Below are 23165 nucleotides of genomic sequence, written 5' to 3' on the forward strand. Positions count from 1 at the left end.
TTGGGCGGCCTTTTGGGATCAAGTCTTCTTCTTGCCCGTCACTGAATGGAGCTGTCCGAAGACCCCCGGGGTTGTAAAGTAGGGGGGGTTTCATCCTCAGGTAGCAGTTCATCACTTTGCCGCGATGAAGACATCGCGCCGATAATGGTAAGGGGCTTCCGTAGGAACTCTTTATAAAAAACAGAGACATAAGATTCAATGAGGAAATATATCCATAAGCTTCTCAATATCCAATAATACGCCAATGCGTCCAGGAGTCTTTTAAGCGGGGTGTAGACAGGGTTAAGAGGGAAGCCTTTCGAATGTTTGTCTAGCAATATCCAATCATGTCGTCAAATAAGCAGCGCCTGAAAATTGCCCCGGCGACATACATACATTACACATACGTGGTTTTCCCTTGCCATACCTGAATCTCACCCCAAATACAGCGTACTCATTATTGTGCGGCTCTAATGCGATGTTCACCCCTTTCTCTCCTTCCTGGCCAGTAGTCATATTTGTATATAACCCATCCATGGCTTGTACACGGAACAGCAAATAGTTGAGTATTTGGCAAGTCGAAGAATTCAAAGCGACGATGGACAACGCTATCTCGTCTTATTCACAATCCAACCGTTATGTATATATATATAGTTATATAAAAGAGAATGAATCAATAACATAATCGTTGTCCGAACCTTGCTCTCGATTGTCTGTAGTCTTGAAATTGAAGCTCTACGGTCAAAGAATTGGCTCGATTGACTGCTGTAGGGTGTACTGGGAATGCGCCCTACAGAGTACACCCCGCACTCCACTCTTTAGAACGCCCAATATTTATCCTCCACCGGTCGTGTTCTGTCTTTTTCGCATAGGAACCTCTATACCCAAATTACCCAGTACTCACTTAATACCGCTAGCTGAGGAGAAATTGAACTACGATCATGACGAATGATGCGACAATTCGATCTGCTAGACGTGAAGGTTAGTCCACATTATCCATGCTCATTGGAATATCGGTTAAGCTATTTTAGATGTGCCGTACATAAGGGACCTGATGAAAGCGACAGCGACAGAGCAGCACGTTCCACAGTCCGTCACAGCAACGGAATCGGATCTACTTAATACATTAGACTTCGACCAAGCGAATAGTACAGAGACAATGGCAATTAATAGCCCCAAAAATGGAAAAGTCTTTCTGATCGAGACATCAGAAGGAGAGATTGCTGGAATGGCTATCTACTTCATCACATATGTCGCTTGGAAAGCAAAGTCTGGAGTTTGCTTGGAAGACCTTTATGTGCGTCCCGAGTTTCGATGCAGAGGGTATGCAAGGCTTTTAGTCCAAGCAGTTGCAAGAAAGGGCCATGAATTGGGTTGCTCGAGAATGGAGTGGTTCTGCTTCACGGACAATCAAAGAGCATTGAAATTCTATCATGATCTTGGCGCAAAGGATATGGATACCATGATGTTGTTGAGACTTGATGGGGACGAAATGGTGAACTTTGCTAATGGCCCATGAATCAACGGTGATCGTCCTCGGGGGTTCTTCGGAATAATGGAATGTCTCTTCACGTCAACCGGCAACATGTCTCGATCTTCCTGTATTAAAGTGCCATAACCATAAATGAGTCCAATCTATTTACACGAGAAGTGCATATCGATAAAATCGTGTCCCATATATTACTTTGATTACACGAGCATCGCTTGTATCTCATTCCAATCATAGAGATGGACTGTCACAAAGAGCTTACTTCGATGATATCCATCGAATGCAACTGTCGATCCGTGAATAAAGCCGAGACATTAGTGTAATCCGTAGTGAGACATTCGCCCATGACAAAGTTTATTATATAACTATCAAGGTACTTTGGATTCTGGAGAAGACTTCTGAGGTATTTACCAGATTATCGGTTCGAAGGATCAGGCACATGCACATCCTAGCCGTCGACAGCAGCCGAGCCACAGTGACAAGATCCATATCTCTAATTCTTGCAGATTTCAGGGGTCTTGGGACCATTCTAGTATGACATTGATAATATCTTCTGGGCTGAATTGCTGTCAATCATGACTAGATGAGACTGTATAAAGCTCTCGGATATCCCAAGTATCGCAAGAGATGTCCCACAGCTCCTCCGCTTCAGTTTTAACAATATTTCTTCTCACTCAAACATTATGCTTCTCATGAACACCGTTGGACTTGTGCTGGCTACAGCTGCCAGTGCAAGTGCAGTGCCTGTTATCGAGCAGAGTCTGAACAGTACGAAGTGGACTCCTGATCATATTCTCCAACCAGATGAAGTCATTCTTTACGGCAAAAACCGCAGTAAGTAATGTATATAATTCCTACTTCATTGATAAAGATTCCTAACTACCTTTTCTTTAGTGGAGGTGGTCCATGAAAGTGTTTACCACAAACTACTGGCAGCCCAAGGCCATTCACTTACCGCACCGGAGATTGAAGACCTCGGAACTGCCAGATCCAATGGATCCCTGAATGCCCGAGATGATTGTGATTCGACCACTGCAGTTATAACCGACAAGACCCAAACTTTTGTCGACTGGGATGTTCAGATGTCGCCGGTGGTCATTGGCTCCGGGGCCGGCATGGACGTGTCTGTTATGTCTGGCTACACCGTGAGCAACGCAGTTAGCGTCAGCGCCGGCCTTGATATCAGCCTCATCAAAGATAAACTAGGTGGATCCCTAGGCATTGATTATACTCGCACCTGGACGACACAGACTGCCGTCACCGTCAAGGGAACCGTTGCAGATGGTTACTCTGGCGTGATGATCACCAAACCCATCAAAACTCGTAAAAGTGGGCGAGTCCTGAAGGGCTGTCTGGGTTCGCAGACGGAGGCTGGAACCTTCTCTGCTGATTCGTTTGACGATGGGTCCTATGCAGGCGTGAAATGGGTTAGTGGTGCCATTACCATGTGCTCAAAGAAGGAGTTTCCCCTTTCTCGGTGCTCGGGAAGCGGGAACTTTGTCTAATTTTCGGCCACGGAAGATATTTGGTCGATTTACAGATTTCCAATGAGAATCAGGGATTTCAGGTTCCTCGGGATATACAAAGAGCGAAAAGTCTTCAATGTCACTTGGAAAGGACTGAGGTTCATTATCGAGCCACTTTCATTTAGAAGCAGAGTGTCCTGTATGCTAGCATGTTAGGTGGTCAAAGGTTTCGAGACGAAGGAGCAGCTGAATATGGAATATGTAGGGATTGCAAGTGGTATTTTGAATTTGTGTTCATTATGATCAACCCTATGATTCGCCATAAACCATAAATGGAAAAGAAAATTGACATTGCAAACAAGCCAGGGCGAAATTTGCATCTCACGATAGTGGCACAGGAATCATGCCTCCAACTCTTCAGTAGGGACATCTTCCAAATCTTTGCCAACAATGGCATCCGCAACTTTCCAAACTTGCAGTAGGTTGTCTTCAGCAGCGGAGCACAATACCCAGGGATCGCTAAGATTCCAGCTGAAGTCTGAGATTCTGTTGGTATGTCCACCATGCATGAAAAGACTAGCAAATAAGTTAGCAAGGGTCCAAGAAAGATAGACTATTTATGAACGTACAGCTCGGGAGGTCCATCTTGCGCATCCTCAGGAGTCTGCTCCTCACCAGCTCGGCTGAGGTCCCAGAACATGATCTTCCGGTCGTAACTAGAACTGGCCAGAACAGACTCTTCAAACGGATGCCAAGAGATCGACTGGACAGAATCAGTGTGTCCTTCAAGCGAGTGGAGCTTCGTCTTGAGGTTTCGTAGATCCCACAATCCGATGGTCTTGTCTGCGGATCCGGTGGCCAAGATTGTCTCAGCAGCGGGGTTGAAAGAAATGGAGTTGATGGCATCACGGTGTTGGCCTTCAGCAGATGCAGCAGCGCGGGTCGTGTCGGCTGCTCGGACGTCAAGAATTTGAAGGGTGATATCGTCGGAGACAGTTCCAATGAGCGATGAGTGGAGAGGATGATGCTGAACGTCATTGACGATCGAAGAGTGATGAGTATAAGTGCGTGATGGCCGAAGGGCCTTGTTGCCCTTGGTATATGTCGTCAAGTCCCTGTGACAGAATGAGCCATGTCTTCCCTGGGTAATATAAGAGTCACGATTTGATAACCTACCAAAGACGAACCGTCTTATCCTCGCTACCAGTGGCAAGGTGACCGGCTTCATGAGGGTTCCAGCTAAGTCCAAAACCCTCCGCGTCGTGTCCGAGGAGTTCCATCTGCGGGTTCACAGTTCCAGTGGGCTGGCTGGGGTGCTTCGATCGATCCCAAATCATCACTCGACCATCGGTACACATGGTTGCGATAATGTTAGGGTTCTGTGGTTGGTATCGTGCTTTGTTGACTTCTCCCTTATGATCGATCTTCTGGGCAATGTTGAACTTAACCTCCATTTGAGGCTTTTTTGGGCCCCCGCCATATCCACCAATTTCACCTCTGTCTTCATCGTAGTCCTCTGGATTCGCGGCATTGGGATTGGGGAGCTGCACATGGGCAATCTGAAGGTAGTTTTGAGCGTCACCGGCTGTATGAGTGCCGATTAAAAGGCGATGGGTAGAATAGGGCTTGTCAGGCACTCTGTGGCGAGAACACAAGTTAGGCTATAGTTCAAGAATAATAGTATATAAAGCACAACATACTCTTGCTTGTCGGGAAGCCATTGTGTTGTGAGCGTGGGCCATTCCAGAGCTGTGCTCAGAATCATGTCATAGAGGAAGGGTGCGTTCTTCTTCCATGTCTTATATTCTGCGGACATTCAATATTAGATATCCAATTTTTCTCCCCCATGACCACTGTAACAAGAGCACCAACCTTCATTGATGATCTTTTCATTGCTGTGCTCATTCTCCTGGTCTTGGTCCTCCACCATATCTGTTAATTCGTTAGATTGAGATTTCCTCTGGCTGCGACAGCTCCCAAAACTCACGCGCATCCTCCTCATAAGGCTCCATATTCCTTGCAGCCAAGTATCCAGAACAATGCGACCCAAAATATACGAACTTAAGAGAATCTGATGAAGGGTGAATAGAGAATGGCCTAGACTGAGAGAGAGGAAGCTCACGGTGGAAGGGGAACGAGCAACGCGACGGGGCGCGTTAATGGGCAGCAAAAGACGCTAGGCCCAGTTAGGTAACTCAGGGCTTGGCGATGACTCGATGCCGCCAAACCGGAAGCTTCCCAGCTCTTCCTTTTCTCTTCTCGTTCTCTTTCTCGTACTCTTTTGCCTACAACTTCTGTGGCTCTGCCCTATACTTTTCTTTTTGGGACGATTCCTGTCAATTTGTCCCATCGCAATCCTTTGGTCTATTACAGTTTGTCCATTTTTTGGATAGCAACTCCCATCTGTTTCGCCGCAAGCTCTATTCCTTTTCTCCCAAACGATCCTCCAACCGGACAATATCATTCGACCGGGATTGACCGATATAACGAGACCATCTGTTTTGATATTGTGACGAGACACGACTATTAGCCATGGGTGTTCCTAAATTTTTCCGCTGGCTCAGCGAGCGGTACCCCGCGATCTCGATGCTCATCGCAGAGAGTCGCATCCCAGAATTTGACAACCTGTACCTCGACATGAATGGTATTATCCACAACTGCACGCATAAAGATAGCGATTCTCCGACTTTTCGCATGACTGAGGAGCAAATGTTTATTGCGATATTCAACTACATCGAACACTTATTCGGAACAATTAAGCCTAAGAAGCTTTTTTTCATGGCAGTGGATGGTGTTGCGCCGCGCGCAAAGATGAACCAACAACGTGCACGTCGTTTCCGGACGGCGTTGGATGCTGAAAATGCAAAGAACAAGGCTATACAGCAAGGACTGGAGATGCCGAAAGAAGATCCTTTTGACAGCAATTGCATTACACCCGGTACCGAGTTTATGCAAAAGTTGACGCAGCAATTGAAATACTTCGTCAATAAGAAAATTTCTGAGGACAGAGATTGGCAAGGGGTGGAAATTGTACTTTCTGGTCATGAGGTCCCCGGTGAGGGTGAACACAAGATCATGGAGTACATCCGAAACGCGAAAGCGCAACCCAACTACCCCCCCAAATGTACGCCATTGTCTTTACGGTCTGGATGCCGATCTAATCATGCTGGGTCTTCTCAGCCATGATCCTCATTTCTGCCTCTTACGAGAGGAGGTCACCTTTGGCCGTCAATCAAAATCCAAGCCGAAGGAGCTTGAGCATCAGAACTTTTACCTCTTACATTTGAGTATGGTTCGAGAGTACCTAGAACTTGAATTCCAAGAGCTAGAAGAGCCCGGCGCTTTAAATGTTCCATTTGATATGGAACGTGTGATCGACGACTTCATTCTCATGGCATTTTTCGTTGGTAACGATTTCTTGCCAAATTTGCCAAACTTGCACATCAACGAGGGCGCATTGGCGCTCATGTTTAAGATCTACAAAGACGTTCTACGCAAAATGGGTGGTTATATCAACGAAGAAGGTGTAATTAATCTGAAACGATTAGGCATTCTTGTGGAAGCAATGAGTGGGTTCGAGCATCGATTTTTCGAAGCGGAGTTTTCGGATGCGCAATGGATCAAATCTAAGCAAAACGGTGATGATGGCTCTCTTGAGCTCCAGCAGAAGCCCAGAGAATTGACGATCACCTCGGCGCAAAAAGATATACTGAAAAAAGTCAAGCAGTATGTCTTGAATCGACCTGGAAAGGGTGCTGAGCGAAAGCCTCTGGACTTCTCACCTACGCTTCCAGCTCGCGATCGCGCCTTTGTGGAACGTCTGGCTGACGAGCTTCGCTTGCCTTGGTCGACCACTGAGAGTGAGGCTGGTGATCGATTTATGAGACTTCAGCTACCTCAGCCCCAAAATGACGATGAGGAGAGTGAAGAAGAAGATGACGAAGAAGCATCCATGGCTATACATCGCATCATTCGAAAATACGAGAAAGCTAAGGTTGAGGAAATGAGCCCCGAAGAGGCGCAAAGAGCAGCAGAGGAAAAGTACGAGGCCAAGTTCCGGGAGTGGAAAGACAATTACTACCGGTCTAAATTTGGCTGGGGTCTTGATAACGAAGAAGAGTTGACGAAGCTCGCGGAAAATTATGTACAAGGACTGCAGTGGGTCTTGTTCTACTACTATCGTGGTATTGCCTCGTGGCCATGGTTCTTCAAGTATCACTATGCTCCGATGATTTCTGGTAAGTGAATGTGTTAAATTGCCATCTTATTCTAGACAGTGCTGACAAAGAAGTAGATGTGGTTATGGGCTTAGGTGTAGACATGAACTTCCGTCTAGGACAGCCATTCCGGCCATTTGACCAATTGATGGGTGTCTTGCCTGACCGCAGCAAGAAGATTGTACCCCCCGCGTACTGGGATTTGATGACATCCCCTGATTCTCCCATCATTGATTTCTACCCCAGAGACTTCGATCTGGATATGAATGGCAAAAAGATGGAATGGGAGGCGGTTGTAAAAATTCCTTTCATTGATGAAAAACGACTCTTGGACGCTCTCAAAACTAAAGAGAACGTACTTACTGCGGATGAAAAGGCTCGGAACGATTTTGGTGTCAGCCTCAAGTTCACTTATTCGCCTGATTTGAACTTCATCTACCCTTCCTCTCTGCCTGGCGTTTTCCCCGATATTCCAAACTGCCATTGCATTGAGAATGTTTTCGATCTCCCGGTGATGGATGGATTAGAGCCTTACAACGGTCTTATGGATGGTGCTTATCTGGGCAAGGCGGCTTTGGCCGGCTTTCCCAGTATGAAGACACTCCCTCATGTTGGACAACTCGGCTTCCACGGAGTGTGCGTCTTCCAACAAGAAAGCCGTAACGAGAGTCAAGTCGTCACTCTCCTTGACCCGGGCAGTCGTTCTAACATTGAATTGGCCAAGACTAAGCTTGGGAAACGTGTTCATGTTGGATACCCCTTCTTGCAAGAGGCTCTTGTAATTCGCGTCTCAGACGAGCTTTTCGACTACATCCTGCCCGAAGGCGAGAAGCACGTTGTGTCAATCCCACACACCCCTCAGCAAATTGAGCAATGGAAGAAAAAGGCGGATAAGATCGAAGGCACTTATAGCCGACGCCTTGCAATGATCATTGGGGACGTTGAATCGTTGGTCCACATTCAGTTGCTGAAAGGCATGAATAAGACCGAAGATGGCGCTACCATCAAGGAGTTCGCCGACATCACTGGGCAGGAAACTGACTACGCTCTACAAGTCGTTGTCGATGACGTGATTCATCCTGACGAACGCTTCATTGAGCGGGAAGCTTTGCCCATCGAGCAAGAATTCCCCGAGGGCTCTCGGGCATTCTTCCTAGGTGATTTCAACTATGGTCGTCCCGTGCATATCACTGGCCACGAACAAGGCAAAGTCAACGGACTTATTGCAGCCGTGAAAGGCCGTGAGCCTGAGTTCGGAAAGGAGCGTGTTAAGGAAGCGGAACGCCACAGCCCTTACATGCCGTCTTATGCGATTGCTCGCAATCTCCGTCTTAACCCACTAGTGTTGGCCAAGATTACTTCGTCATTCTCTGTTGACATTGAGGGCCAACGTGTGAACCTCGGCTTGAATCTCAAATTCCAAGCTAGGGGACAGAAGGTTCTTGGGTACTCGCGTCGTGGTGATTCAGGCTGGGAGTTCAGCCAAAAGGCAGTTGAACTTCTCCAGCAGTATATGATCAAGTTCCCGGAGTTCATTGCTGGGATTCAGCGCCGCCCTCAGCAAGATCGTTATTCCCCTACTGACTTCTACGGGGAGGAAGACGCCCTTCTGAAAATGAAGGAGATTCGTGATTGGCTCAAATCTATCGAAGCAAAGAATTTCGAAAAAGTGCCCCTTGATGCTGAGCAGCTAGATTCGGATATGGTGCAGCTGATCGAGCGTGATGCTGATAACCTTTCTAACTCGCAGCCTCCAATGCATCCCAAGAAGGTCCGTGGTGTTCCTCGTAGTGCTCTCCTTCGCCCTGCCGACGCAGAGCACCGCTTGGGCAACCAAACTTTCAAACTCGGCGACCGCATCGTGTATGCTCAAGACTCCGGTAAAGTGCCAATTGCCACCAGGGGTACAGTTGTCGGCCTCACCCGCACCCCGCGGACGCTACTCCTCGACGTTGTCTTTGATGTTTCCTTCATGAGTGGAACAAGCTTGGGTGATCGTTGCTCTCCCTTCCGCGGACAAACAGTACTTGCATCCTCTGTACTGAACATTTCCAACCGGCAGCTCATCCTCAACTCACGTGCCGCTGCAAACCAACAAAGCCAGCAGTCGCAAGAATCGGCTGGCTATGGAACACCCCTGGGACCAAATGGACAAGGCCAGCTGAGAAATGCTCCGGCTCCTCCACCCTTGACTGGATCTTTCCGGGGGGCTGTCTCCAACCCTGGCCGTGGCCGTGGTGGTATGCGCAATGGCCAGACATCTGAGCTTCCCTTCCGTCCCCATGCCAATGGGGGTCCTCCGCGTGGACCCCGAGGTCGAGGTCGTGGTGGGCAGCAGTTCAACAAGGGGGGCTATGTCTCGGTAGATAACAGCGACCCGTCCGAGGGCATTATCCAAGACAATCCCAATTTCCGACCGCAAAACTACACGAATGTCCCGCCCCCACAAAGCGTGGATCAACAGCGTGGCCGTGGTCGAGGCCGAGGCCGAGGCCGTGGCAACGGATTTCGCGGCCGGGGACGTGGTCGTGGTGGTGCCCCCGAAAGCAGCTAGAGCTGTCACATCGATATAACTGAAGTTGCTTGAAAGTAGCAACATTCTTTGGTTTTTTTTCCCCCCAATTGGCGTGTACAAAAGTTGTCTGGGATTATTCTGAAAACTGGGTGGTCCCTTGGACTGTACTATTATCAGGATTATACCCCGTCCATTGATAGGAGTTAGTTTTTAGTGTACTACCTAGCAGCTACAGCATGGATTTGTTGCCAAAGTCGATCTTCTTGGATGTATATCACGTAAGGTACTATATTTGATATAGTACCTTCGTAGCCTTAGAAAACTAGTGGCATTAGATATTGATTATGTCTCCATAGAAACCCTATATAACGCTATACTTCGAAAGAATCGATCCATCGTATGGATACTAATAGTAATATCAAAATGTGCTAAATGAGCACTTCTAAATTTTTGATTTTGGAAATCATCTATACACTTTTGAGGGTTACCTAATATACAAACGCCTGCGCAAATGCAAATAGACATTACATAGTGAATCATTCAAGGCCGATCCACTCACCATCCGAACCATCCGCATCTTCCATTTGATCATCGCCGCCCTCGACATCATCAGCGGCGATGGGCAACAATGCACTGGCCGGTTTCTTATCTGCGAGAACAGGCTTGGACAATAGATAGTTCAAGTCATAGAGATTCTTCTCTGTCATTCGCTTGAGGTTTTCCCGAATGTCGTCAATTGCACGCTGGACGACACGTAACTCAGGAGCGAATGTTCCTGAGTTTTCTTTGAAATATCTTCCATGGCAGTTGAATAAAGACTCAAACCACAGAAGGTTAAATTCAAGATGGGGAGTTTCCTCGGCGGCATGCGCAACGAAACGAAGGAGACGGGGAAGGTAGACAGTGGGAACAGATCGGACTGCGTGGGTAATGTCTGAAGGGGGGATAGCCTCGTAGACAGCGCGAATCAACTTCGACTCATTCAATCGGAATGCCATAATGAGGGCCTTCAGGAACGTGTTGTCATCATCAACTGTGTTGGACTCCGAAGCAGCCTTAGCAGCTTCCAGCGTAGCAAGAATAGTTGAGGGGGTGATAGTGATGTCCAAGTCGACGGGATCGAATACAAAGTCCGTATCCAAACTATAGACGAGAAGACCCTCAGTCGATGCAGCGCAGAATGCCCGGCCAGTGGGTGCAAAGTCGACGCAAGTGACGCGGACTTCGGGGCGGGTAGTACGAGCACCGGCATCACCACGCTTTGCGCCCGGAAGTGTACGATCAATACGATCCTCCTTATCGGAAGCCTCGCCGGTCTCATCGATGAGCGCGCGAGGTCCAGCCTCGGTAAGATTGCGGCTGTTCAGGTACTCCTGGGTGCCGTCTAGTGACAAGTTGACGGAAACCGTGAATTTCTTGATCATAGATCCAGTATTCACGTCGTATAGGCAGATGTACTTGCTATTTCCAGCTGCGAGGATGCAGCTACCGTCTGCACTGTAGGTGATACGATTGAAAGCCTTAGTTCCCGCAGCATTCGCGGCAGTGGTGCGATCAGAGATCTTTCGGCCTCCTGATACATCACGACGACCATCCACATTTCCTTCTTGAACAGCATCATCGACGTTCCAGAATGAAAGCTGTCCATCGAGAGTCGATGCTGAAACTTGCTTCCCGTCGGGTCGGAAAGCCACACTCAAAACGTCTGATACAAGCTGGAGGGGCTCGCTTGTCTGCGCACGGCCGAAAACGCTCCAAATGCGAACCGTACGATCCCAGCTGCCACTAACCAAGTGGTTACCATCGCCAGCAAATGCCAAACTGGAGACGGGGCCTTCATGACCAGAGAGTTGATCCAGCAATTGACCAGTCTGCACGGACCATACATGGATATCAAAAGAGTCTGGGGAACCAGCACAGACGACCTCGCCGCTGGGATCCACTGCCAGAGAGGAGAAAGATAGCCGTGAAGGAGCTGTGAATGTGCGGAAGTTACGGTACCGAATGAGATCCCAAGCTCGCACGGAACCATCCAAGGACGCAGTGAAAAGAACGCTTCCCTTCTTGGCAAACTGGCAAGCAGAAACGCCACTTGTGTGTTCAGTGAAAGTCACAATACAGAAGCCCGATTTGACATCCCAGACTTTGACTTTGCCGTCATCGGCTGTAGTAACAATCTTTTGTCCATCCGGTGAATACACCAGAGAATTCATAGAGTCCAAATGACCTTGCTGTTTCAAAATGTATGACTCTGACTGCCACTCCCACACCAGAAGCTGCCCATGTTTTGAAGATCCAAAAGCGAGCCATTCGCCGGATTTGTTGATTGTAACGACATCAATATTGCTCTGAGAGACACTGGTAGATATTTCATTAGTATGCCGCTGGTATTTCTGAGTGCACCTGTATAGACATACCTGAGAAGGTGAATCATATTGAATTCCGGGAGATCATAGAGGCCGAACAGACCATTGGAAAACCCGACAACAAGCAAATTGGATGGTGCGTGAAATGCGGCACAGTTGACTTTCGCGTCATTTTGCATGAAGAAGTCTTTCTTCGCGATCCTCCATTGAGCATCGCCAATTTCCTCTTCCGTTTCGGGATCAATCTTCGCAGTATATTCCCAACGGAATAAGGCACCGTCTTGGCTGACCGTATAGATCTATGAATGTAGTTAGAAAACGTAAAAAGTCCATTCAGAAAAATGCCCTGCTTACCTTTTCCTGCTCCGCATTAAAGTAAGCAGACACAACACCTTGACGGTGTCCAGCCAGAGTAGTTGGCTCGAATCCTTCCTCCGCGTCCAAACTCCAAACTCGTGCGGTCAGGTCACGAGACGCCGAGAGCAGGAAACGTGAATCACTGGACCACTCAATGCTTTGAACCGTATCGAAATGGGCGGCAGAATCCCGGTGAAGAACAAAAGGCGCAAATTCAATTTCACCATTGGTCTCGGTCCCGGGGGTGGAGGGGGTCTGCCAGATTTGCAAGCGTCTTCCAACACCGACTGCGAAATGTCGGCCTGACGGAGAAAATTTGAGTGCAGATACACGAGACTTGAAGGAGAAATGGTGGATGGCAATGCGCCGGTGGAAATTGGTCAGAATCGCACGGCCAGTCTCATCCACCGTCAATAGCAGATTGCCTCTTGGAGAAAGATCCAACCGGTCGATGTTCGTGCGATGGGCGAAGGGAAGGGTATATGAGGTATTCCTGAGAGAGATCCAAGTCAATATGGTCGCATAACATTATTCCAACAAATATTTCAGAGACATACTGCACAAGATCGAAGACAGTGACCCGATTGCCTACTGGTGAAAGCAAGCAGGTACCATCGGGAGTAAAGAGTAGGTTACCTTGACGGTAGACCGTCCCCAACAAATTGGAGAACTAATGTAGTGATATAGTTAGCCGGTGATTATCTAGATACACTCAGAAGCATGCACATACCTTAAAGTCCGTCTTCATCTTTGCTTCTCTCCCTTTGCGACAATCTTCCGCTCTGTCAAAAATTCCTGAAGCGCTGGAGTTGATAAGAGACGGATCAAGCGATAGTCCGATTCCGGTCCTGATAAGGAATAGCTTACCACGCTAGTCCAAGATAGGCAAGGCCAGCTATACTCCAGAAAACGAAAGGAGATTCAGGGGGAAGCAGCAATCGAGGCAGCTCTTTCCCCTATTCCCCCAAAGCCCAAAGGAGACTCGACCATCTTCCAAACTTCAATCGGTCACTTTTTGAGGGGTCGCTCGTTTCTCTTCTGCTTTTCTCTTCTCCGTCTCCCTTCAATTCCCCCTTTTTCACAATGTCTACGACCGAGACCGCTACGCCTATTGGCATTGCCAATGTAAGTCTTGAATTCCCGGATTTCGCGTTTGATGTCTTGATACTGACCTATATGTTCAATTTCTAGCTCCCTAACCAGCGGTGTGTATCTCCGAAAACATTTGAGCATGACGGATTCGAGTGGGATTTATTTCTAATAGGATTTCTTCAGACACAAGATTGTTGCAAAGCGGGGTGCGGCATTCACAATTATGGTTTGTTTGAGCTTGGAATTATCCACTTTATTTCTTCCACCATGAGGCTAACGGGTGATATCTACAGGTTGCTGGAGAGTCGGGATTAGGAAAGACTACATTCATCAACACTCTTTTCTCTACCACCATTAAGAACTATGCCGACCACAAGCGCCGCCACCAGAAGCAGGTGGACCGCACCGTTGAGATCGAAATCACCAAGGCTGAGCTGGAGGAGAAGTTTTTCAAGGGTGAGCACCATCAGAGTCTTTCTTGGGGGAACACACAGTCTGGTCCCAGTACCAGGAAGAGGATATATTGGTCGATTTTCAAATGCTGACAGCATTGTTATTTTGTCGTTGTTTTCAGTTCGCCTGACCGTTATTGATACCCCCGGCTTCGGTGACTATGTCAACAACCGTGATTCCTGGCAACCCATCATCGAGTTCCTGGATGATCAGCACGAATCCTACATGCTCCAGGAGCAGCAACCCCGCCGTACTGAGAAGATCGACATGCGTGTGCACGCTTGCTTGTATTTCATTCGACCCACTGGACACACCCTGAAGCCTCTCGATATTGAGGTTATGAAACGCCTCAGCTCCCGCGTCAACTTGATCCCCGTTGTTGCCAAGGCTGATACCCTGAGCCATGCCGACCTGCTCCGTTATAAGGATAGAGTGAGTTGTAATGCTGTTTGATAGAAAATCTGGACCGGCCGAGTCATGCTAACGGTGGACCAGATTCGTCGCGTCATTGAGGCCCAGGGCATCAAGATTTATACCCCACCTGTCGAGGAGGATGACGAGCACGCCGCTAGCCACGCCCGCAGCTTGATGGCTGCCATGCCTTTCGCCGTTATTGGTTCCGAGAAGGATGTCAAGGCCAACGATGGCCGTGTTGTCAAGGGTCGTCAGTACGCTTGGGGTGTTGCCGAAGTCGAGAACGAGGACCACTGTGACTTTAAGAAGCTCCGGTCGATCCTTATTCGTACGCACATGCTTGACCTCATTCACACCACCGAGGAATCTCACTATGAGGCCTACCGTGCCCAGCAGATGGAGACCCGCAAGTTCGGCGAGGCCCGTCCACGCAAGCTGGACAACCCCAAGTTCAAGGAAGAGGAAGAGAACCTACGCAAGCGCTTCACCGAGCAAGTCAAGGTCGAGGAGCAGCGTTTCCGCCAGTGGGAGCAGAAGCTCATCTCCGAGCGCGACAGACTCAACAAGGACCTGGAGGCCACCCATGCTGCGTATGTTTCAAATCTACTCCCGTCGTCACAAATAGAGCTGTCAAGTGCTAATATAGTGATTTCTCAGGATCAAATCTCTGGAGCAGGAGATCGAGGGTCTGCAAGGCTCCAGCACTCGCAGCCATGGTCGTCGTTAAGTTGTTGGACCGGGAAACGGCCCGGGTCGTTCAAAAAGGGAGTAGTTCACGCCACGCATGCTCCCTCATTGTTTTCTTCTCTTGAGTACCCTATGTCTTGCCGTTCACGCGCTTGGGAGGGGCGCACCTTCGCCCAAGGGGCTGGTTCGTTTTTGTTCTGTTATATCCATTTACCGCTGGTAGCTAGCGATGGTGTCTACATCCTTGATAATAACCTTCCTGTATTCTGTAGCGCGGAAAATACAGAGTTAATCCTTACTGATTTGGTTCGGGATATTTGCTTTGCCCGCGTACTACTCGTACTCTGATTCTTTAACCCTTCTAGATCTTCATTGACACTACATAGTTAAGGTATTTCATAGACAACTACATGCATATTGAAGGTAATCTGTTGTTGATTATCGATTCTCCATAGTTCGGAGCTTCCCCCATTCGGGTCTAGTTTTGCCGAGCTCCCAACGCCAACGCCGCGCATCATCCGCAATTCCATCTCCGTCGGGCCACTTCAATCTTCAATCTTTAATCTTCCTTGGCCCAGGGTCAACTTAGCACCCATGGCTCCAAAAAAGTTCCCCACCAGACATATTCACACACTCAATACACACAATGGTAAGTTTCTGCCTTGCGATACAATGCGACACGGTATAACTAACGAATCGTTCTCGCAGCTCCGGTCAATGCGGTCACTTTCTCAAGCTACCCCGGAACCTATATACTCACTGGCTCCTCAGACCGCTCAGTCCACCTCTCGCGCGCCGTCCCCAGTAATTCGGAAAACTCAGCAGTCGCAGTAGAAACCACCAAACCGATCCAGCGATACGAAGCGCATGGCTACAGCGTTCTCGATGTGGCGGTTGCATCAGACAATGCGCGTTTTGCCAGTGTAGGCGGAGACCGTCAGGTATTTCTATGGGATGTTGAGCAAGGTGGTACAACTAGACGATGGAGCGGGCATAATAGCAGGGTTGAAGCAGTTCAGTTTGCTGGTGAGGGAGATTCCGTGGTGGTAACTGGTATGGGACTCGTCACTCTCTGTGCCCTTTTCGGAGTTCTATCTGGCTAATCATTATTGAAAAATAGGCAGTGCGGATACGACAATTAATCTTTGGGATACCCGCTCAAATGGCCATAAGCCTATTCAGACTCTCACCGAAGCGAGTGATACCGTCTCATGTCTACACGTTCACATGCCTACATACTCCATTGCCAGCGGTAGTTATGATGGCCACGTCCGAGTCTACGATGTCCGCATGGGTCAAACAACCGTCGATGTCCTTGCACACCCCGTAACAAGCGTTCGCTGCTCTGCGGATGGCAATGCGTTGCTTACTTCCACGCTGGATAGCTATATCCGGATGTTGGATCGCAAAGATGGGAAACTTCTCGCTGCGTTTGGAGGTTTAGCTCCAAAGGCGGAGGAAATTACCCCCGGTCTTCTCTCAACACCTCGCCATACCTATCGTAATTCGGAGCTTCGTGTTCGCTCTGTCTTTGCGCAGGGCGATGGAGTGGTCTTAAGTGGGAGTGAGGCTCCTAAGGATGATGGGCCTGGACTTGGTGCTGCTGTCTTTGCTTGGGATGTTTTGACTGGAGATACTGTTGCAACGGTTCCGATGGGGCCAAGAGTGAAAGTCGTCAGTTGTGTGGCATGGAATGAAAAGGGTTCTTGGGCTGGAGGATGTCCAGATGGTATGTTTGATGTTTCCCCGGTGATTATTTTTACATGTGATGGACGGTCACTAATTGAAATAGGTACTGTTCGTGTCTTTGGTTGAGCCAGCTGTTGAGCCAGCAGGTTACTGGTCTGACTGTGGTAATTACACATCCTCACCAAATCGCCGAGACTGAGCTTGCTAGTGCGCACATACTCAAATTTCGCTTGCGAAGACCTTCCAAGCTAAGTGGAAACTCGCGACTCCTCGAAATTGACGAAATCATACCCTTGTCAAATCGGTGACCAGCGGTCTCATATAGTCATCCCCTTGCTTGACATGCCGCTATCCTATCCATGACATTCGGGTTGAGTTGTCAACGTCAGCAACCAGGCCTGGTGCTATTCAACATTTTCATTGCTCTCTACTATACTTCCAACGAGACACGAATGAGCTGAAATATGAGAAATGGCAAAATGTGTTAAGGCCAACCATCTAAGTGATGCTGTTGTTTTGCCAAGAAGAAATACTGTGGAATTGCTGATCCGAGAGTCCTCAAGACCCCGATGCAAATAGGCAATTAACTGACAGAACTGGAGAAACGAGACAGCATCTTGTCTCGACGAAATGTGAGCGCAAACACCCCCACTCCGTGGAGATGATTGAGCCTCCACTTTTCAAGGCTCTGCAAAGTGGGATACTGGCAAAGAAAGGGGTTACTATCCCACTTTTGTCTCTTCAAAGATATTATATTCTTTCAATATCGTATATTACAGATGAGCTTAGTTTTTGTTTTGCTTGCCGATCTTAAAATTACACTATTTCTGTTTTCCTTGATGAGGTCGGAGTGTATACTTCGAGATACATTCGGTAGCGTCAATGGACTGTTGTACCCAACAAGGCCCATTCGAAATTACTCATTAGTAGTCATTTCATTCCGATTGGTCTGTCAACCTGCGCGCGAGAAGTATCGAACGCCTCTTCAAAACTACCCAAGTTTACTAGTAATTGAACGTACTCAAAGGTGGGGTTGAGAACAGACCATACTAGAAGTACTTTTGTAGTATCAGTAAATATCACTTCGGTCTACTCGGTTCAACCCCGCTTTAAACGTTGTATTTCTTCATTCTTATATCGTAATTCGTGGATAGTTATAGGTTTGAGGGGAAACGTAGTGACAGGAATCCCATTTCTCAGGTTGATCAACTTTTCAAGTTCGTATAAAGAGTTGACTTTGCAGTGTGGCGGCATCCTTCTTGGCTTACTATTCGTATCTTACCAACACATTGCCTCAATGCAGTGATTTGTTCTCATTGCTATGAATATTTATCTGTCTAATCCCATCCTCCTCTGACTATATCCTTCGCTTTGCTCAGCGATCCCGATTATTCTTATTTGGACTCCAGAGAAAAGCAAGCCAGTGTTCGTCACATAATGCATATACAACCTCCGCTAGCCCAGCTACCATCACCACCTCGATCTGATCGCAGTAACACTAGCTCACCCAAAAACTCAATTGATGCGCTCGCATCGCTCATCTCATCAACGTACCGAACCTCTGCTATCAACTTTTTCGTCAATGGACGACCCGTGACAGTCAATAATCCCAATCCTGACTGGGCCCTTCTGGACTGGATTCGCTCGGAGGATAATTTGAAAGGCACAAAACTAGGCTGTGGTGAAGGTGGATGCGGTGCTTGTACTGTTGTTTTGCAGGTTCTCGAACAGAATCAGCAAGTTAACCATCTGGCCATCAATGCATGTCTATATCCGCTCATTGGAGTGGACGGTAAGAGCCTCATTACTATTGAGGGACTTGGGACAGCGAATCGTCCACATCCGTTGCAAGAGAGAATTGCAAAAATGCAGTAGGCCAGCCCTACAATTATCATTCAGGTTGTGAGTGTATGCTGACAACACCAGTGGCTCACAGTGTGGTTTCTGTACTCCGGGAATTGTTATGAGCTTATATGCTCTCATCAGAAATTCGTATCGAGATGGCAGATTTCACCTTACTCATTCTGACTTGGAACTTGAAGGTCATCTGGATGGGAACCTTTGTAGATGTGTGAGTTCTTACTGCTTTCATCAGCCTCGTGCGATGTATATGGCTTCAAAAATATATATATACCAGTTGTCACTTGCTAATATTCTCCTCAGACTGGTTACAAGCCCATTTTTGAAGCAGCACGAACGTTTATCGTGGAAGATCTTCAGGGCGTCATTGCCGAAGATGATACTTCAATGAAGAATGACCTTCCGACTCTACCTTCTTCGCATGATGAGGATGAAAGCCTATTACGCTCTATCAACAAACCTGGGCCCTGTAGTCGTCCAGGCGGTTGTTGTCGCGATGATCCTAAAGCTTCTAGTTGCGGGTCTGCGCCGACTGCTGGGATTAAAACATCTGAGCCTCTGGAATTCTCGATACCTGATTCTCAACTAGATTCCACACTCAAGTCATCGCCAGTCTCAAGCGAAGCGGTCCCCAAAGAGATATTCAAGCCGTATGAGCCATCAACCGAACCGTTATTTCCACCGTCCCTTCGAAGATATGAAGTACAGCCAGTTTGTTACGGCGATGAGCGAAAATTATGGTTCAAACCCACAACTTTACAACAGCTCATTGAATTAAAATCAGCTTATCCCTCAGCAAAGATTGTCGGCGGAGCAAGTGAGACGCAAATAGAGGTCCGATTCAAGAAAATGAACTACCAAGTCTCCATTTTTGTGGCAGATATCGTTGAGATTAATACTCATCCCATGAGTATTCAAGACAATCTCACTTTGGCTGAGCTTAATTCTCTATCTGAACTCTGCATTCCTGGCAATTTACCCCTGACAAAACTAGAATATCTCTGCAGAGATCTATATCAAAAGCTCGGACGACGTGCTTCTGTCCTGGAAGCGCTTCGAAAACAACTTCGCTATTTTGCTGGTCGGCAAATTCGAAATGTTGCCAGTCTTGCGGGAAGTCTTGCGACAGCGAGTCCTATTTCTGATTCTGCGCCTTTGCTTTTAGCAGCTGGAGCAACAGTCACTATTCAGTCGCAGTCAAGAGGTATTTTCGATATCCCGATCACGTCTTGGTTCCTTCGTTATCGAACAACGGCCCTACCGGATGATGGAGTCATCACTCAGATTGTTATTCCATTGCCCACAGACGAAAGTCGTGAAATCACGAAGGCATACAAGCAGGCCAAAAGGAAAGATGATGATATTGCTATTGTTACAGCTGGATTCAGGGTACGATTGGATGAGAATGGTCTTGTTGAGGACTGCGGTTTTTCATTGGGCGGTATGGCTCCAACAACTGTGGTGGCTGTGAAGGCACAGGAAGCAGTCATTGGGAAGAAGTGGTCTGAGACAACGACATTGGAAGCTGCAATAAATGCACTTTTGGAACAGTTTGACTTGAGCTATGGTGTACCTGGTGGGATGGCCCAATACCGACGAGGTAAGTTTCTGGAATAGTACTATCTGCTCAAACCAGTACCCCGACTGATCTAGTATACAGTTTTGACAATCTCGCTTTTCTTCCGGTTCTGGCACGAAGTTGTTCACGATTTGGCTCTCGCAAAAGTCGATTCCGATCTCATCCAGGAAATTCATCGTGAAATATCCTCTGGTGGTCGTGATAATTTCACTGCCTCGATGGAGAATAGAGGGACTCGGACTGTTGGTAGACCGATTCCACACTTGTCAGCGCTCAAACACTGTACCGGCGAAGCAGAGTACGTGGAAGATATGCCACGACAGCATAATGAATTATTTGGTGGACTAGTCATGTCCAAGAGATCCCACGCTCGGGTGGAGAGCGTTGATTATAATCCTGCGTTAAGAATGCCGGGGGTGGTGGGATACATTGACAAAGATAGCTTGCCAGCTGGAACTAACTTGTGGGGACCAGTAGTAGCTGATGAACCACTTTTCGCTGACGACATCGTTCATTATCATGGCCAAGTAATTGGGATGGTGTATGCAGAGACTGCTCTTCAGGCTAGAGAAGCTGCAAACCGCGTTGAGGTGACCTACACAGATTTACCTGCAATTTATACTATTGACGAAGCCATCCAAGCGAATAGTTTCTTCAAGCATGGGAAACAGCTCCGGACAGGCGATGCAGTGGAAGGCTGCCTTGATGATGCTTGGTCGAAGTGTGATCAAATCTTAGAAGGGACTACAACAATGGGAGGCCAGGAGCACTTCTATTTAGAAACAAACGCTGCACTTGCTATCCCACACACAGAAGATGGCTCCATCGATGTATACTGCTCAACACAGAACCTCATGGAGAATCAAGTCTTTGTCGCACAAGTGCTGGGCGTTCCCATGAGTCGCGTCAATATGCGAGTGCGTCGTATGGGTGGAGCTTACGGTGGGAAAGAGTCGAGAAGTACTCCAATCGCCATGTATATGGCTGTTGCAGCACGCAAGGAATCTCGACCTGTACGCATGATGCTCAATCGTGATGAAGACATTGCTATCAGTGGTCAAAGGCACCCATTCCAAGCGCGATGGAAAGTGGGGGTTGATAACCAGGGTAAGATTCAAGTTCTTGAGGTGGACATGTATAACAATGGAGGATACTCGCTTGATATGAGTGGAGCAGTCATGTAAGTGAAATTCACTCTGCGAGTATGGAATTGATACTGAATAAATAGGGATCGTGCCTGTACTCATGTTGATAATTGCTATAATATCCCCCATGCTTGGATTCGCGGATGGGTCTGCAAGACGAATACCGTCAGCAATACGGCTTACCGAGGATTTGGAGGCCCTCAGGGAATGTACATCGCCGAGAGCATCATTTACAAGATTTCAGAAGCTTTGAATATTGACGTCGATGAGTTGCGTCTTCGCAACCTGTACAAGATCGGCCAGAGAACCCCATTCCTGCAAGAAATCACGGATGATTTCCATATTTCTACCATGCTAGAACAACTGACCAAGAATTCCGACTATGAAAAACGGAAAGCCGCCATCAAGGTCTTCAATTCGAAGCACCGCTTCAAAAAGCGAGGCATAGCCAAGATTCCGAGTAAATTTGGCCTCAGGTAAGTACTCAGCACCCTCGACTGGCCCTGGCTTCTTCCCCTTTTTAGAAGACGCCGTATTGATTCTCTCTAGTTTCGCTACTGCGTTGCATTTGAACCAAGCCGGAGCATACGTGAAGATATACGAGGATGGCTCTGTGCTCCTTCATCATGGAGGGACTGAGATGGGCCAGGGGTTGTATACGAAAATGTGTCAAGTTGCCGCGGAAGAGCTGCGCGTCAACGTGGATGAGATTTATAACAAGGAGTCACAATCAGATCAAATTGCCAACCCCTCGCCGACTGCAGCATCGTCTGGGAGTGACTTGAATGGCCAAGCTGTCAAAAATGCGTGCGATCAGCTCAATGAACGATTAGCGCCGTATCGGGAGAAATATGGCATGGATGCGCCCTTGTCTAAGATTGCACATGCTGCGTATCGTGATCGAGTCAATCTAGCTGCAAATGGGTTTTGGAAAATGCCTCGAATTGGCTATGTCTGGGGAAATTGGAAGGATCCACTGCCAATGTAAGAGCTGAATTGTGGATTTACCACTTCTTTTTGTTTTTTATTTTTTATTTTTTTTATTATTTTTCGCTGTCTGCTACCTTCTATGGATGGTAATACTGACGCGCATTTTGTAGGTACTATTACTGGACTCAAGGGGTGTAAGTAATTCGATCTAAGGGGGTCTAATATCTTGAGACCTATGCAATCTTCGAGAACTGGAATGCTAACCCTTTTCACAGGGCAATTTCAGAAGTGGAACTCGACACATTGACTGGAGACTCGACTGTGCTCAGAACTGACCTCATGATGGACATTGGTCGCTCTATCAATCCTGCCATTGATTACGGTCAGATCGAAGGGGCTTTTGTCCAAGGTCAAGGTTTATTTACAATGGAAGAATCATTATGGACTAAGACCGGGGAATTATTTACTAAAGGACCTGGTACTTATAAGATACCTGGTAAGCGAAAACAGATAGTGTCTTAGGCTTTCGTTTCATCTTCCAAGATTGGTTACTGATATTTTCTGATTCAGGATTCTCCGACATTCCTCAAGTATTCAACATATCAACCTTGCAACATGATTCGTACGGAAATCCAATATCTTGGGATAAATTACGCTCCATTCAGAGTAGTAAAGGCACAGGCGAACCTCCATTATTTTTAGGGTCGACGGTGTTTTTTGCGCTTAGAGAGGCCGTCAAGGCTGCTCGGGCCATGAACAATGTCGATACTCCATTGATTTTCAATGCGCCTAGCACTGCAGAGAAATTGAGGTTAGCTGTAGAAGATGAAATGGTTCGCCGGGCCGCTGTGATACCGAAAGAAGGCGAAAAGGAATTTTTCATTAGGATTGAGGCATAGAAGGGAGATGCTAGTATGACTATAGTAC

General features: G+C 47.6%; 9 protein-coding genes across 9 annotated transcripts; 6 read left to right on the forward strand and 3 right to left on the reverse strand.

Annotated features, from left to right (window-relative positions):
- Positions 1-38: 38 nt before the first annotated feature.
- N7469_002815 (uncharacterized protein) lies at positions 39-495 on the reverse strand (the record flags this gene model as incomplete). The annotated part of the gene is made up of 2 exons (XM_056641735.1): positions 39-169; positions 387-495. 2 exons carry the CDS (start codon positions 493-495, stop codon positions 39-41), a joined length of 240 nt encoding a protein of 79 aa, XP_056504229.1.
- A 425-nt stretch (positions 496-920) lies between these two features.
- N7469_002816 (GNAT family N-acetyltransferase) lies at positions 921-1498 on the forward strand (the record flags this gene model as incomplete). Its single annotated transcript, XM_056641736.1, has 2 exons — positions 921-960; positions 1011-1498. 2 exons carry the CDS (start codon positions 921-923, stop codon positions 1496-1498), a joined length of 528 nt encoding a protein of 175 aa, XP_056504230.1.
- A 653-nt stretch (positions 1499-2151) lies between these two features.
- Positions 2152-2973, forward strand: N7469_002817 (uncharacterized protein; the record flags this gene model as incomplete). The annotated part of the gene is made up of 2 exons (XM_056641737.1): positions 2152-2302; positions 2363-2973. 2 exons carry the CDS (start codon positions 2152-2154, stop codon positions 2971-2973), a joined length of 762 nt encoding a protein of 253 aa, XP_056504231.1.
- A 362-nt stretch (positions 2974-3335) lies between these two features.
- Positions 3336-4946, reverse strand: N7469_002818 (WD repeat RBAP46/RBAP48/MSI1 family protein; the record flags this gene model as incomplete). Its single annotated transcript, XM_056641738.1, has 6 exons — positions 3336-3510; positions 3564-4049; positions 4111-4572; positions 4635-4740; positions 4807-4866; positions 4922-4946. The coding sequence occupies 6 exons, from the start codon at positions 4944-4946 to the stop codon at positions 3336-3338; spliced, it is 1314 nt and encodes a 437-aa protein (XP_056504232.1).
- Positions 4947-5466: 520 nt separating this feature from the next.
- N7469_002819 (chromatin-binding exonuclease XRN1) lies at positions 5467-9705 on the forward strand (the record flags this gene model as incomplete). The annotated part of the gene is made up of 3 exons (XM_056641739.1): positions 5467-6068; positions 6115-7172; positions 7229-9705. The coding sequence occupies 3 exons, from the start codon at positions 5467-5469 to the stop codon at positions 9703-9705; spliced, it is 4137 nt and encodes a 1378-aa protein (XP_056504233.1).
- Positions 9706-10202: 497 nt separating this feature from the next.
- Positions 10203-13137, reverse strand: N7469_002820 (snoRNA-binding rRNA-processing protein PWP2; the record flags this gene model as incomplete). Its single annotated transcript, XM_056641740.1, has 5 exons — positions 10203-12024; positions 12084-12331; positions 12387-12882; positions 12947-13059; positions 13120-13137. The coding sequence occupies 5 exons, from the start codon at positions 13135-13137 to the stop codon at positions 10203-10205; spliced, it is 2697 nt and encodes an 898-aa protein (XP_056504234.1).
- A 335-nt stretch (positions 13138-13472) lies between these two features.
- On the forward strand, positions 13473-15075 carry aspC (septin CDC12; the record flags this gene model as incomplete). The annotated part of the gene is made up of 7 exons (XM_056641741.1): positions 13473-13514; positions 13581-13594; positions 13665-13707; positions 13775-13937; positions 14056-14366; positions 14430-14938; positions 15006-15075. 7 exons carry the CDS (start codon positions 13473-13475, stop codon positions 15073-15075), a joined length of 1152 nt encoding a protein of 383 aa, XP_056504235.1.
- A 554-nt stretch (positions 15076-15629) lies between these two features.
- On the forward strand, positions 15630-16850 carry N7469_002822 (WD40 repeat domain-containing protein; the record flags this gene model as incomplete). Its single annotated transcript, XM_056641742.1, has 4 exons — positions 15630-15684; positions 15744-16088; positions 16156-16764; positions 16828-16850. 4 exons carry the CDS (start codon positions 15630-15632, stop codon positions 16848-16850), a joined length of 1032 nt encoding a protein of 343 aa, XP_056504236.1.
- Positions 16851-18161: 1311 nt separating this feature from the next.
- On the forward strand, positions 18162-23137 carry N7469_002823 (xanthine dehydrogenase; the record flags this gene model as incomplete). Its single annotated transcript, XM_056641743.1, has 9 exons — positions 18162-18595; positions 18651-18795; positions 18888-20184; positions 20245-21343; positions 21392-21784; positions 21858-22292; positions 22409-22432; positions 22514-22734; positions 22809-23137. The coding sequence occupies 9 exons, from the start codon at positions 18162-18164 to the stop codon at positions 23135-23137; spliced, it is 4377 nt and encodes a 1458-aa protein (XP_056504237.1).
- Between the last annotated feature and the right edge of the window lie 28 nt (positions 23138-23165).

This window comes from Penicillium citrinum, assembly GCF_028827155.1.
Source record: "Penicillium citrinum strain IBT 23319 chromosome Unknown utg000002l:1.0-3833315.0:1.0-3834789.0, whole genome shotgun sequence".
Lineage (NCBI taxonomy): Eukaryota > Fungi > Ascomycota > Eurotiomycetes > Eurotiales > Aspergillaceae > Penicillium > Penicillium citrinum.